We start from the raw sequence: 15,722 nt of genomic DNA, 5'->3' as shown, positions 1-15,722 counted from the left end.
AGCTCATTGGCATGCTCAGTGGAGGGTGGGAGCTGAAGAAACAGGAATCTTGTTTCTTGAATTTCAGTCTGTTTACTTAAGATAACATCTAAGAAGTGCAGAATTTGGACTGCTCCTAGACTTGAGAATGTTTTTAAATACAAATGCTCACAGGAAAGTAGTTGTGCTTTTTTCCCGTTTAGGTTTTCTATATTTTTCTTGAGTTTCTTTGTTTGAATCTTTGTGGGGTTTACTTGGAAACACCACAAGAAAATTATTTGCTGGCACAGAATTAGATGAGGTTATGTCTCTGAGTTTCTCATACATATAATAAGAGTATAGTCACTGTTTTAATGTGAAACAGAGAAAAATAGGAACAAAAATTTCTGTAAATAAAAATAAAATTAAATGTCTATGACCTATGACCCCTCAAGTACAGCAATTGCTTTTTAGTCATCCTTAGTCTACCCTCCACCTCCAGCCCCACGTCCCCTGCATATACATGCAGAGGCATGCAGGAGTGCACATACTCACGTACACATCTGCCCCAAATTTAGCATCCATGCCTGTCAGAAAATGGACACTTAATACTTATTTGAGTGAATGGATGAGGAAACTAATTTAAAACATAGGGCATGATTCCAAAGTGCTTTTCAATCAATACAGGTCAATCAGTTGGCAGAATGGGAGAAAAATCAACAGGTTGGAATTGCTTTTTTAATCGATCTAACTCAGAATCAGCAGGTCTGATTGAAAATATTTCATCTATTATGTACAACTGTACTATAGAGCCATTCCATTTTTCTTTCAAACTCTGGTAATGGCTTTTCTCTGGTGTCCGCACATTTGTGTGCACCATCCCTCCACCCACACTGCACCATCATACTGTGGTGCCTGCTACAGGACTAAAAGCCTAAAAAGGTACACTGAAGGGAAACAAATGATTGCTGTGATATAAAAATATATAAAATAGATATAAAAATGTACTTAATATAAAATGTACTTAATTTATGCATCCAATAACTACATGTAGTTTTGTTATTAGCCTTTATCAATTATGGGTATGTTGGAAGTTAAAACAGAAATAATCATAGATAGGGAGATACATTAGAGAAATTTATGCTTACCATAAAAAAAGGCAAGAGAAACAGAAAATACAGGATACACTTTTTCTCCATCATTAAAGCCAAGATGAAATATGCTGTATAATATAAAACAAACTGCAATAGAAAATAAAAGAAATATAATTTAGCAATATTTATGAAATAAAGATAGATGGCTCTCAATGGAAAAATTTTTAAAACTACACAATAATTTTGCTTTAAGGATTTGATTAATAGTCTTACATATTACAAACGTTAAGAGCATCGTGGCTTAAAGTACTAAAGAGCTTAATTAAATACATTTTAATTTAACTTAATTAGCCTTCCAAGCAGGAAAGCCTCTTACAGATATATTTTTAAGTAATTAGAAAACATCTCACTTTCTTTACCTTTACCAAAATTGGGATAAAAAGTACAAAGTAAAGAGTTTCACGAGAACATAAAAGCACAAATTTTGATAGCATATTTTACTATAAAGCTTACCTTTATTTCTGATAAGTATTAATCTTATTTTTAATTTTATGACTCTTCAACAATTTAAGGGAAAAATTTGTATTTCGGACAATTTCTTGAGAGTTAACATCCATAAGTCATAAAAATGGCCTTATGATTTAATAGAAATTATTCTTCACGGCAGCATTCAATTTTTTTAATCAAAAAATAAAAGATTCCCTAAGTCATCTATATTATTAAAATAAGTTTATAGGAGATGGGCAATACCAAATAAAAGTATTTCTGTTGAGTATATCTAATGATAGATACAGTTCTCTGCTAACTTCTTAATTCTAAGAGACAAACATTGCAGGAGTAACATGTATAATGCTTACTCCCTATAAGTTCCATGATCAACATACTCTGGCAGTATTTTTATGAAATATAAATGACCATGGTTTAGTCATAAAATATAGTATTTATTTAACTGAATGAGTAAAAAATATTTTTCAAAGGAGATAAAAATCTAATCAATAGATATTTGCCAGTGGACTATGAACTTAGATTTGATTTTGTTAGGAAACATGTCATGATTTTTATTATACGGCAAATGTTAGAATAAGAATTATAAAAAACTTTTCCTCATTTTACTTAGCATTTGCATTATCACATGCAATAAGAGCATGCCGTTAACTAGCACACAGAATCTATGCCATTGCTTGCCCTCATCAATGACTTACCTAGAAGAAACTTTTCTTTTTATTGTAGCAATCTTCCAAATAATGTTTTCTCTTCAATCAGCTACACTGGGCTTTTATTATTAGCTGATCTTTAAAAAATACAACCAAAAAAAAAAAAAAATAGGAAGAATTCCATTAATTCTAGATGTAAAAAATCATGTTGTAATAGAGAGAAAACAATGAATCAAAGTTTTTGCAATTCAAAAATTAATGAGTTAATATTTTAGTTTTTATTGCATGGAACAATGAGAAAAATCTAATTTTCCAATACTTACATTCACAGTTGTCTCCAGACTCAAATCACATTTTCTCTTGGATTATACTCAAAACTGTCTTGAAAAATTTCTTAAATCCAGGGTCATGACCTGAAATATTGATATAATAATTTAATATTATTTCAATGAGCCAAAATCATTTCCATAATAAATTTAAAATTTCAAAGAAAATGCCACTAGAAAAAATGATATTTTTTATTAAGCTATTCCAATTTTTAAAAATCTGTTTTGCTTACAATATATTTGAGTTTTGTCACAAATATTTGTTGTTTTCCATTATATGGAAAAACTTAACGTCAATTTCCATTTATCCAGGATGGTCAAAACACTAGCAATTAACTGAATCTTTTACTAAGTAAATTTGAGAGAACTAGAGTATGATAAATGGACTTTTAAATTAAACTGTAGTTTAAACTTCCTTTGAATAATTTTATCTAATATTTATTGGAATGTGTTAATCTTAGTTACTTATATCTATTTCCCTAGCTTGTGTGGTGTCTCACAGGCAGAAACCATATCTGATTGATCTTTGTATCCTTTGTCTCTGGCAGTTAATTTACATTTGCTGTATAAATCAATGAATAAATAAATAAATAAATAAATAAATGAAACAAAGTACTTTAGGATTTTAAGCTTACAATCAGGAACACTAATCATAACTATTAGTGAACTGTCATTTCTTCTATTAGAAGACTTTAAGTAGTGTTTGAATCTACACTGACACCGAAAATTGGGGAAAAAAGTTCTTATATCAGCATGTTTACTTTCCTACAGAATAAAGTCCTTTATTCAGTTTTTGAGTTCTGTGGTCGTTTGGATATTGAATAAACAGTAGTTTACTGTACTGTCTTTGGAAGTCATAAAGCTTAAGCCAAATTTAAAACATTAGTCGTCCACATTTTTCTGTATTAAATATATATAAAGCACATAGATTTACAAGCAGGAATGTAAAGAAATATTGATATTGTTTTATTTGGAAATCAGATAGGTTTTTATGAAGCAATGCTTTGATGATTTACATGAGTCAAGATTAAATTACCTTCCATGTGTACATAGGCTCAAAAATTGAAGGAAAAAGTGCCTTAAAAAACATGTTTGAAGTTTTCCTATATCCAACATATTTGAAAAACAGTTCATGCAACAATAGCAGTTATTTTTGCTGCTTATCTAATGGGTTTCAAAATCAGAATTCCAAAAAGTATCTTAGTGAAATATCTCTTAGCATGCAATAGATCATCCTGGCACCAATAATTAAGAGGACTTTATTCAACTCACAAAATATTGATCAGTGCAAGTAATTCCAGTTTTACAGCTTTCTTTCTTTACCCTATTCCCTAGCTATCTGGAAAATGGGCTATTAGGGACAAGATTGTATTCTGCACTGTGTAAACTTGTAGCACTCCTAACCAAGGGGGCAGGTTCATGATCTCTGGTTTTATCAAGGATGCAGCAGCAAGTTTAGGTGGCAGTCTTTCAAAAACATGGTGGACACCTGTACTCTTCATTAGATCTAGCAATGTCCATTTCATGTGGTGATCCAATTTGCTTGAGGCATCTACTCTACAAAGGACTCATCAAATTTCCCTACCAGCAGACACATATGGTGAGTGGTAGTTACGGAAGAATCACCCCTTTCACCAGGAGCTCCCTAGGCCAATAATGGAGGGATCATGACTGGGCATATAGATAATGCCATTGCAGGTACATATGAAGGTCAGTTTAGATTGGGCCTCATATTGGTAGGTGTAATGGCATGATTATTACCAGGAGAAGTATGTTCAATTGTACTCCTAGGTTTAGATTATTGGTTCTTTGTATACAGCCTCTCATATGTTCATTCAGCAAGTGGTTCTCTCTTCTGTGTTTAGCTGATTCCAAATTTATCTTTGCTGAAGTTCACTTGATATCAATTGACCTAAGCTGTTAAGTAAATCATTGTAAATTTCTCAGATCTAGTTAAACTATTTACTGACAACTGAGTTGCATGTTGCCTGGTGAAATATATGTAGCTCCCATTCAATTTGGAGGAGAGATCAAGTACATAATTAAAGGAGGTCAAGTTAAATGACTAAATCTGGTAGTGGATTTTTCCAAGTGAGCTTAGGTTTGTTTAATGGGAAAAGCACTTCTTCAAAACTGAGAAAGCTCTAATTTAAACTCTTAAGTGAATCTGTAATCACAGTGGTACTAGTAGTAGTTACTGGCATTTTCTCTTTCTGTTAGCCTCATGGATCCTATAAATACCATTTTATTATCACACCTCAAAATTAAAGTGGAAGATTTGGTTCTACTACTAGAAACAAAATAACTTTCTTTACTGTACACATGGAATAAAAAATAGCTTATAAATAGTCTACAAGCTTCTTGACCAAAGAATCACCAAAATAAAATTAAAATGATTGATTTCATCACAGAAAGAACTTTGACTTGAGACCTCAAATAACTTTTGAAATATAGCTTCCTAGTCACTCAAGGCTTTATGTAGCATCATTCTGGGTTCATTTCTTAAAATTTCAGTAGATCTGCAACCCAAGACAGTTCTACATTTTTTTAAACAGTTCTACGCTTCCAAGTCCACAAAGTTTAACCAATCTTCTTGGCTTACTTCAGTGTAAAAACATGTTTTATTCTACATAAACATAATAGATTAGTGTGACTTAATCAATACTAATTTACCAGAACATAAAAGCATAAATCCAGTGCCTTTCAAACCCGCTTCTTATTTTCTCAGATTTTTATTATACATATACACACTTTCCATTAATTTATTTTTCTTAATAATAATTCTTATTTTTAGCTGAGTCACCTAACCCTAATATTAAAAGTGTATGTTCACTCCAAGATTAAGAAAAAAACCCTAATTTTTGTTTTCCACTCCTGCATTTCCAAAATATCTTGGATTTTCAGAGGCCCTAAGCCATATTCTCTCCTCCTTTTATTTATCCAGTCACTATAAAGTTGGCTAACAGAAGCATTTCTCACACGTATCTAATTTGCCATTAAGTATCCTGAACCTTTGTGTGAGCAAAGTGAGGCTGTTTCCTATCTAGGTACATGCCTTCCTTTATGGCATATTAAACAAGCTACATTTCTCCTGAATCAAAACAAGGAAAAAGCACTTTTCAATCCCAATATTCTACACGTCTATGACAAATGCAAACTTCTTTCTGTCATTTTACACTATGTGCAACAGATTGTGCCGCTAAAAATTGTATCCAAGTACAAGACCTGGTTACCTGTTATTCTCTCCTCATTGCTTATTTTTTGGCAAAACATAAGTCTTTGTGCTAGAATGATTCTTGCAAATTACTGTCTTTACTTCCACTAGAGTCTTTGAGAAAGAAATTCCAGTATAAGGTTTTAATTCCCCACCCCCATCCTGACCTGGAACATTCCTAACACTTTCAATCCATGAAGCAGTAAGAAAATTAAAATATATATAGACTTCTCTTTCCTGAAGATCTGTTACTGATATAAGAAAATCAAACTGTAAGTCCTTTTTTATAATATGGCTTGGGGTTTTCATTATTTAATGAACAGTTACTAAATTACTGTTGTAACATAAACCAGAATTCCACAGAGTGTGGGTTAATGGATCACCTGTATCAGAATCACCACCAGAACTTGCTGAACACATGAGAATGTCTAGGGCCCACAACAGAACCTCTGCATCAGAAACTTCAGAACTTTGGAATCTGCACTTTTTGCAAGCACCTGAGGAAATTCATGGCCTGTTAAATTTTGGAAAGCACAATATAAGTACATCATCATCATTTGGCCATGTTGAAACCTGGACACACTTATATTCCTCTGTCTCTAGGTACTAGCCAGACTATTTTAAAAGTACTATTAAGTATAAATCAAGCAAAATAATCCACAATGTTCTCAGGCATAATTAATATCTGAGAACTCCCAGAGCAAGTTATTCAAATATCCTACTTTAAAACATTTCATGTACTGTTGTAATTATCCCTTTGTACTGTTTGTGCCTCTAGATTGTGAGCACAGGAAGAATAGGACATGCATCATATTAATCTCTGTGACTCCAAACCCTAGCAAAGTGGGGACATAAAGAGGGTATATAAAGTATGTTTTGGGTAGGTTACTTACAAAATGAATTTAATCAAGTTGAAGAAACCTGGTGTTCTGGGATGTTCTCAACCCTCTCAAGCATATTAAAATTTTCTGATACCTTAAAAAAGTCATTGCCTGGATTGTAGTCCAAGAAATTCAGATTCAATTCATCTTGACTGTGGCCCAGGGATAAGCATTTTATCAAGTTTCCTAGGTGATACAGGAATATACAGCTAAATTTGAGAACCAGTGGGATAGACAGAAGAATCCTGCGGTAAGCAGAATAATGAGCCTCCGAAAATTTCCATACCTAATCCCCAGAATCTGCAATTTTAAGGTTATGGACCTTAAAATAGAAAGATTATCCTAGATTACCATGAATTATCCTGGTAGGCCTAAACTAAGCTCTTCAAAGTAGAAGAGGAAGGTCAGTCAGAGTGATGCAGCAGAAGAAAGGAAGCAGAAGAGATATGCCAACATAAGGAGTTGATGCACTGTTACTGGCTGTGCCATGCAGGAGCTCATGTACAAGGACCAGAAATAGACCTCTAGGAGATAAAGGTGGCCCTCAAGCTAACAGCCAGCAAGCAAATGGGGACTCAACTGTACATCCTGAAGGAACTGAATTTTGCCAACAACCTAAATGAGTCCAAAAGCAGATTCTCTCCAAGATCTTTAGAAGAAAACACAGCTCTGCCAACACCTTGACTTTGGCCTTGTGAGACTTGGAATAGAGAAACCAGCCAAGCCCCTAGGACTTCTGACCTATAGAACTGTGAGATAATAACAATGTGTTGTTTTAAGCCACTAAATTTGTGGCAATTTGTTACAGCTGTGAGAAAAAACTAGGTACAAATACTTACCTGATAAAAAATTAATTTTCCCATCAAAACTAAGTGGTAATTTTCTGCTTCCCAACTGGTCAGTCATTCCTCCTAACTCTAGAATACAGATCTTTTTCAATTTATGATAGGGTTATCTCCTGATAAATCATAAATTGAAAATATCATAAGTCAAAAATGCATTTAATATACCTAACCTACTGAACACCATAGCTTAGCCTAACCTACTTTAAACATACTCAGATCACTTACATTAGTCTACAGTTGGGCAAAATCACCTAACACAAATACTATTTTATAATAAGGTGTTGAATATTTCATGTAATATATTGAATACTATACTGAAAGTGAAAAACATAAGGTTGTATGAGTACAGAATGGTTGTAAGTGTATCAGTTGTTTACCTCCATGATCTTGTGGCTGAGTGGGAGCTGCAGCTGCTGCCACTGCCCAGCATCACAAGAGAATGTCATACCACATATTGCTTGCCTGGGAAAAGATCAAAATTCAAAATTCAAAGTAGGGTTTCTACTGAATGTGTATTGCTTTCACATTATCATAAAGTCAAACCATTGTAATTTGGGGACTGTCTGTGTATTCATTATACTGCAAGGCAATCACGTTAGCTAGCAATATTTCTTTCTAGCTGCTCCTAAATTGCTGTGTGATTTTGAGAAAATCGATTCAACTTTTTTTCTGCATGGTTTACCCAACTAGAAAATGGGTACTCAACTTGATCTTTAGCTTCTTGTTTGCTACTGCATCCTTGTTAGAAGAGGTATGCTGGAGTCAGAGAGCCATATTTTCAAACTTAAGCTCTTGCAACACTTAAACTCACTAAATCTATTTCCTGACCTGAAAGTGGGTGTACAAGTAGTGGCTGAATCAATGTTGCCTAGAATTTTTATCATAACTCATCTTGTCAGTGTGTTAAATTGGATAACAGATATAAAGAATTTGTCTAATAATAAATACACAATAAGCATTAGCTCTTGCTATTATCATTATTACTATATTATTTCAATCAGTTGTCACAATGCTAATCTCAACTGAATGAACCAGCATACATATTTTAGTGATTTGGCCAAGGTCACATAGAAGCTTAGGGCTGACACCAAGCTAAGAACTCAGATTCTCTGACCCTAAATCCGGGCCCCTTTGTCCTACACCATCCTGACTCAGAGGACTGAGTCATTTATTTGGATAATTAAGGTTTAAAAAGTGCGGAATACATTTCTATTTTGCTTATTCAGTTATTTTACTTAACCAGCCATTCATTGCATTGCATTTTATTTTTATTCATAAGACACATTTATATTTTTTTTCTGGCACAATTTCTTCTTTTAACTCCTTTCCTTAGAAATGTTGTGACATTTGATTTTTTTTTTTTAACTTATATTAGTAAATGGCTTGACAACTCAGACCTGCCATTCTGCTAAGGTACCAAAATCAAAAGCACATGTATTGTCTCACTTTCAAAAACTTTAAAATGCAGTTTAGATTAAGAAATACTTCTAGAAATTCAATTAGTCATCTTACCCTATTTCTTGAGCAACTACTTTCACTTAGGTGTGCACGGAGACAGAAGTGAACACAAGTTAAGATTTCTGCTCTGAATGAAAATATTTATCAAGTTAGATAGTGGTAATCTTACACTGATTTTAGAGGATTCGTTCAGTACTTTTAAACACAGTCCATAAGAGTCATTCCTGAGGTTCTAAAAAGGGATGATTTCACAACATTTAAGACAGGAAGCTAGTGCTGGGCCCCAGTCAGTACACTTTCAATGAGCTTGAGCAGGTTAAAACCTTCCCAGCTGTCTCATTTGTAAAACAAAAGAGTAGGATAAGATAAATTTAAATATTGAATAAAGGTTCAAAATTTATATAAAAAGAAAAATATGGTTAGTATAGGAACAGTTTTGTTGAAAGTAACCCAAATCCCAAGTATCCTTGAAACCAAGTCATTCCTGATACTTTTTTCTGGCTCAGGAAGACTTTCCCTAGGTCTCCTACTACCAATTACCCAAAAGGAGTTTGAGTTTGAATCTAAGACAGTGGAAAGTGGACCATTTGGCTAGATGCTCTTTCTTTTGTTACATGGGAATTCAGGGAAAAAGTATCTAGGCCAAAAAAAGAAAATCGCATCTTGATTTCACCTCTTCATATACTGCCTCTTTTTAAGAGGCATTCTTACTTTTGAAAGGCCATTTGTAAAAAAAAAAAAAGGCTAGTTCTCTCTTCTGCACTGCAGAAAATTGAAATTAGAAAAGCAAACATACTTCTTCATAAGCCCCCTTGCCAGACTTCTCAGAATGGAATCTGATCAGTTCATCTAGGCCAAGCTAAACTTATTACCATCATCGTTGGAATAGCCTTAATGCTCCTAATACTGGAAACCAACAATTTCTGAAATTCAGCTACATTGGTTTTTATCTCTTTTGCATTTAACAGAAAATGACTTAGATAAAAATTAAAAAATCATACAGTGCCAAAAATTACAGGACATGTTAAGAAATGATGCAACAATATACCCAACAAGTTAATTAATGAAAGAGTAAGAAAGATTATTACATTTAATTTATCAAAATCCTATGAGTGACTTAGTATAAAAACACATCTAATATTTAAAAAGGCAATAAAAACTCTCATAAAAACCTCCAGAAAGTATTTTATTTTTGAAATGACACCTTAGTTTAATAATAACTATTAAATTCCAAATGCTAAGAAAACATGTATTGTAAATATTGCCCCATTGCTAATGATACAGTTTTCCTTTTTCCAGAGAGTTATTGAAATAAAGTAACATCCAACTGATATTTATAATTAGCATAATTCAGGGACAATGTGTGAGGTCAGTTACAAGTAGAGGCAGTAGTTGTACTGATTACTAATATGAGTTAGATTTCCTGATTTTAAAACCCAACTCAGCCTCACACTTGCAAGTTAAACAACTTCAGTAAGAATAGTTTTCTCATTTGCAAAATAGTTTTTAAACCAGAAGGCTATTGTGAAAATAAAATGAGATAATGTACCTAAACATTTTAGAACACAGTAAATATTAGTTATTATTATTATTATTATATCACATTAAAATTTTTAATAATATAAGTAAGTTCATACATGTTTTAAGTTATTTGCCACAATTTCAATAGCATTACAGGTGCAAATTAATCCTATATTTCAAGGTGATCATCATAAGCATCTTGACTTTTTATCTTCTGTAGAAATAATATGATTGTTTCTATTGTCATTTAAATCAGTTATGAAAATATTGAGTTAAATGAATGATAACAAGTATATTCCAAATATAATGCCCATCTAGTTAATAAATAACTGCATATTTCCTAATACTGAGCTTATATAAACTAAAACTCTAGCAAATTGTACACATTGTAATCAGTCACATTGTAAATAATATAACATGCTAATCCAATTAAAAACAAGATATAAAACCTTTAAAATTTGACTCTAATTTTAGGTTGACTGTAACAGCCTTTACTAACACTGTATTGGAACCAAAAAGAAAAATATTGACTCTATGCTTACTTGCTTATCTAATGAACATTCCAGGGTGAATAGTTGAATAACCATTAAAGAGAGATAATATTGTGATTAAATTTAGGACTTCATTTTACACTCTGAAGTACTTACTCTCGGGAATAATTTTCCCATTGTGGGCATAATTAGCCATTTCCGGTGATTTTGGTCACCTTCTTTTTATTTGAAAGAGGCAAGTGGCCAAATATCAGCCTAATTAGTAAAAGGTAGGTGGGAACCTGAAAAAAATTGCTTTGTACTTGATGGAACACTCTCCCTCCAGGAGATCTAATATGGAAAGAATTGCTTGCTCAAGAGCATAGAAACAAAACACATCTTTCCAGCTCTTTGGACTACGAGCTTTATACCTATTTCCCTTCCACAAAGTCAGGAATCAAGTTCTATGCGAAAACATGTTTTCTTCCTCAGACAATAAAATCAGAAAGTATATAATTCTGCTGGAATTTTAATTTAAATTAACATAGTAGTCCATCATAAAAGTTATGGTATTTTTGTTATTTGTTTTCAATCTTTCTCCAAAAAAAAAAATTTAAACAGCACCTACTAACATATCTCAGCATTTTGGAACCACGGGAACTCTGTTGGTACTGTTGGTCTGGCACACTTTCTTTTTTTCCCTGAAAAAATGAACCTCTCTTTCCACTGGAAAATCTATTCCCTCTGGTTCAAGTGAGGCTGCTCTACTGAGGTAGAAAGTGACTGAAAACTGGTCAGATTAGCACAATCCTCTGAATTAGGTTGATTTAGGAATGAAAATGTGGTCCAATCTGTACTGTCAAAATTCTCCCTGGGACATTTCTTTTAATGTTATCAGGGAAAAACCATCAAGTTACATTTTATGCCTAAACAGGATTGAATTGGAGTTTTGTCTCTTGCAACCAACACGTTTCTAACTAACAATTTGAGAAATGCTAGTGTAGTGAAAAGATTACTAAGAAGGTTCCATTTTGCATTCTGCCTAGCTTTACCGGGCCTAAGATAGTTACACTGCCAGCCCCCAGTTTCCTGACCTGTAAAATAAGATGACTTCAATCTCTCTTATGCCTTGTAATCTAAATATCTCCAAATTATTTTCTATTTCACCAAGGCAGGACATCATTATTCATTTCCAAAGCATATTCCAAGCCCAGCCAATATGAGTTCATAAACTAACTTTTTCCACCCAATATATCTATGATGTGATTTTGTTTTTTAAATTTGAAATAACCTTAGGCATATATGCCTTTGGATAATCCACAGCTAATCTGTGCCTGCAATAAGATATTTATAGCTAATTCAAAAAGTAAATGCAACTCTTACATGAAAACAAATGAATAAATTTTTGTGACCTTGGGTTAGGCAATATTTTTTGACATGATACCAAAAGCACAAGTGACCAAAAAAAAAAAAAAAAAAAGATAAATTGGACTACAACAAAATTAGAAACTTTCGTGTTACACATGATACCATCAAGAAAATGATGAGGCAACTCACAGAATGGGAGAAAATATTTGCAAATTACGTATTTGATAAAGGACTTGTATTCAGAATATACAAAGAACTATTACTACTACTAGATAATAAAAAGACAATCCAATTAAAAATGGGCAAAATATCTGAACAGACATTTCACCACAGAGATATATGAATCACCAATAAGCATATGAAAAAAATGTTCAACATCACTAGTCATAGGGAAATGCAATTCAAAACCACAATAAGTTATGAGTTCATACCCACCAAGATAGCTGTAGTGAAAAAGATAGACAATAACAAGTAGGAAAGGATGTGAAGAAATTGTAACCTTTATACATTGCTGGTGGGAATGTAAAATGGTACAGCTGCTTTGGAAAGTGGTTTAACAGTTTTTCGAAATGTTAAATATAGAGTTACCATATAACCCAGCAATTCTACTCTAGATATTTACCTAAGAGAAATGAAAACATATGTCCAAAAAACCATTTGTACTTGAATGTTCGTGGCAGTATTATTTTTAATAGCCAAAAAGTGGAAACAACTCAAATGTCTATCAACTGATGAATGGATAAACAAAATGTGATATATCCCCCAAATGATGTATTTTTTGTCAATAAAAAGAAAGGAATACTTATACATACTACAACATGGATAAACCTTGTCAACAGTAAGCTAAGTAAAAGAACCCAGCCACAAAAGACACATATTATGTTCCTTTTATATAAAATGTCCAGAACAGGTAAACCTATAAAAACGGAGACCGTATTAGTGGTTGCTTTGGGCTGGGGGAGAGTGGTGAAGGGGAGTAATTGCTAATGGGTACCGAGATCCTTTTTAGGGTGATGAAATGTTCTAAAATTAGATTGTGGTGATAGTTGCACAACCTTGTGAATACGCTAAAGCCATTGATTTATACACTTTAAATTGATGGACTATATGGTGTATGATTTATATCTTAAAAAGTAAATGCAAAATAAGGTGTGTATATCTAAGGGAAGATTGATACTAGATTTAGTAGAACATCTAGTCTCATTTCTCTCTTCTTTGTCAAGGGACAAACAACGTTCACGTTGTAAAACAAAATACATTGACCAAAAAACCTGCCTAATTTACATGGATGTATACTCTGAGTTGTCCCTTCAATTTGATACATTATCTCATGTTCAACAACACCCAATCAACTCTATTTTACATGCTTAGTACTGTTTTGATTTGTAAGGAAAAGTACATTTTCATTGAAATTTGCTTTCACCTCATACACAAAAATTTTATATTTCCCTTGAAGAATAAATGTGTTTATTTAAAATAACCGTTATACATAATTGAGCAAAAAGTATAATGATATCTAAGAAAATTTCCCTTAGTTTTAAATAGGGTCTGTAGTTGTTTATCTCTTTTCTCTTGACAGTAATTTCTTTTCTCTACATTTCTATAGCATTATTTCATTTTCTGATAGGAGTAGAAAACTGACAATTTGTATACAAAAATGCAGATATTTTTATCACATTTGAGGCATATTTTAATTGTGTCATTACAAGCCATAACAACAAGGAAATAGCATACAGGTGTATTAGCAAGAAAGAGAAGAGAGATTATTGAACTTTGGTTCATTCTTGGAAATAAACCCTGGTTAAAAATCCTATATCCCAGGACTTCCCTGGTGGTCCAGTGGTTAAGAATCTGCCTTCCAATGCAGGGAATGCGGGTTCCATTCCTGGTCGGGGAACTAAGATCCCACATGCTATGGGGCAACTAAGCCCCCATGCCACAACTAGAGAAGCCCACATGCCGCAACAAAGACCCAGCACAACGGAAAAAAAAAAAATCTTATAACCCAAATATTTCCCTTTTATGGTGTTATTAATAGGTAAAAGAAAAGTGAAAGAAGAATAGAAAAAAAGGAAAGAAGGAGGGAAAGAAAGGAGGGAAAGGAGAAAGAGGGAGGGAATGTGCATCTCAAGTAAATGCACACTTTATTTAAAATTAACTCTATTTTTCATTATTTTTATAAAGAATCAAACAGAATGTTGATAATACTAAAATTTGTTCCTTTACAGATTTCTTTTTCTCACAACCATTAAACATAATTCCACCTTAATATTTTTTAGTATACTCATTTTTTTATTCATTTGAATATAAAATTTATTTGTTTGAAATATATAATATATATCAAAAGCTATGTTAAGTACTGGGGAATCCAGAAATGCTATAATTTTTTATCTTAGAGATAGTAAAAAATCGTGTAGGGGAAAAAGATGTACAAATGTAGATAATAAAGTATTATAGGTTGTCAACAAATATTTGTAGTGTCTGATCAGATAGAATGATGCATTTTAGATAGCAGAAGTGTGTGTGTGTGTGTGTGTGTGTGTGTGTGTGTGTACGCTCATGCATGTAGAGAGAAACATATAGAATATGACACTTATGTGGAGTTTCAAAAAATCAGTAATTTGGAAGTGTCAGGTGCTAAAAAGATGCAAGTACTTATGAGATAAGGCTTTCTTGAAAGACAGGGATGCAAATTAAAGATGGTATCTTCTGTCATATTGAAGAGTTTTGATTTAATGCTCTAGGCTGTAGATGTTCATCTCTATGCCTACTCTGATTTGCTGTTGACGGCAGGCAGTATTGCTGCGCTGAGCGGTGATGAGGTTGAGTCTAGGCTCAGTGAGCATCAATAATGCATCAGTGATGTCTGCCATGGGCATCATCCTAAGAAGGAATGACAGGTATTCCAAATATTTGCTAGCCCAGCTGCAGAAAAAAAATAAAATAATTGTAGGGGAATTAAGCGGTAGAACAGTATGTCAAGATTTTCATTTTACAAAATACGAGGGTTAATTCAGAGATGGTGACAAGGGCAGTTGTACAGAGATGAATTAGAATACTGCCGTGACTTCTAAGTAAGTGAGGCAAGAAAATACTGTAATCATGGAGGCTGGAACTAAGATTAATAATGATGGGGATGGAAAGCAATATTTAAAAGTCAGAGATATTAAAAAGGTTTAATCTATGAAGATATGAGAATTCAGTTGAGTGTAATTAACCTAAATTAATTCCCCCGATTCTAATATGAGTATCTGGCTTCCAATCAGTAATATAGGATCTACAACAGAGGAAAACAGGTGTGGGAAAATATCTGAGTACAGATGAGATATTCTGAAGAAGAAAATGCCTGAGAGTATTTGTCTAGATAGTTCTGGAAATTAGTAAGGAAGGGCCTTGAAATAAAATGTTCACACTCATCATAATATAATAGAAC

General features: G+C 33.0%; 1 protein-coding gene across 7 annotated transcripts in view; it reads right to left on the bottom strand.

Annotated features, from left to right (window-relative positions):
* The window catches only part of CALCRL (calcitonin receptor like receptor), a 109,847-nt gene that overhangs the window by 41,747 nt on the left and 52,378 nt on the right, over nt 1-15,722 (bottom strand). For 2 of the 7 annotated variants that reach the window (XM_082397556.1, XM_082397557.1), the window contains 4 exons: nt 6,130-6,260; nt 2,530-2,619; nt 2,255-2,343; nt 1,107-1,199 (listed from right to left, as the gene is read on the bottom strand). In XM_082397556.1, coding sequence (XP_082253682.1) covers nt 1,107-1,160 — 54 coding nt within the window. In that variant the 5' untranslated portion in view covers nt 1,161-1,199; nt 2,255-2,343; nt 2,530-2,619; nt 6,130-6,260. The remainder of the gene's footprint in view (nt 1-1,106; nt 1,200-2,254; nt 2,344-2,529; nt 2,620-6,129; nt 6,261-15,722) is intronic. The other 5 variants (XM_082397558.1, XM_082397559.1, XM_082397562.1 and 2 more) reach the window with 3 other exon arrangements.

The sequence above is a fragment of the Balaenoptera borealis genome (assembly GCF_965194805.1).
Source record: "Balaenoptera borealis genome assembly, chromosome: 6".
Classification (NCBI taxonomy): domain Eukaryota; kingdom Metazoa; phylum Chordata; class Mammalia; order Artiodactyla; family Balaenopteridae; genus Balaenoptera; species Balaenoptera borealis.
The sequence above is the reverse complement of the archived record's forward strand: the minus strand, read 5'-3'. Positions and strand labels throughout refer to the sequence as shown.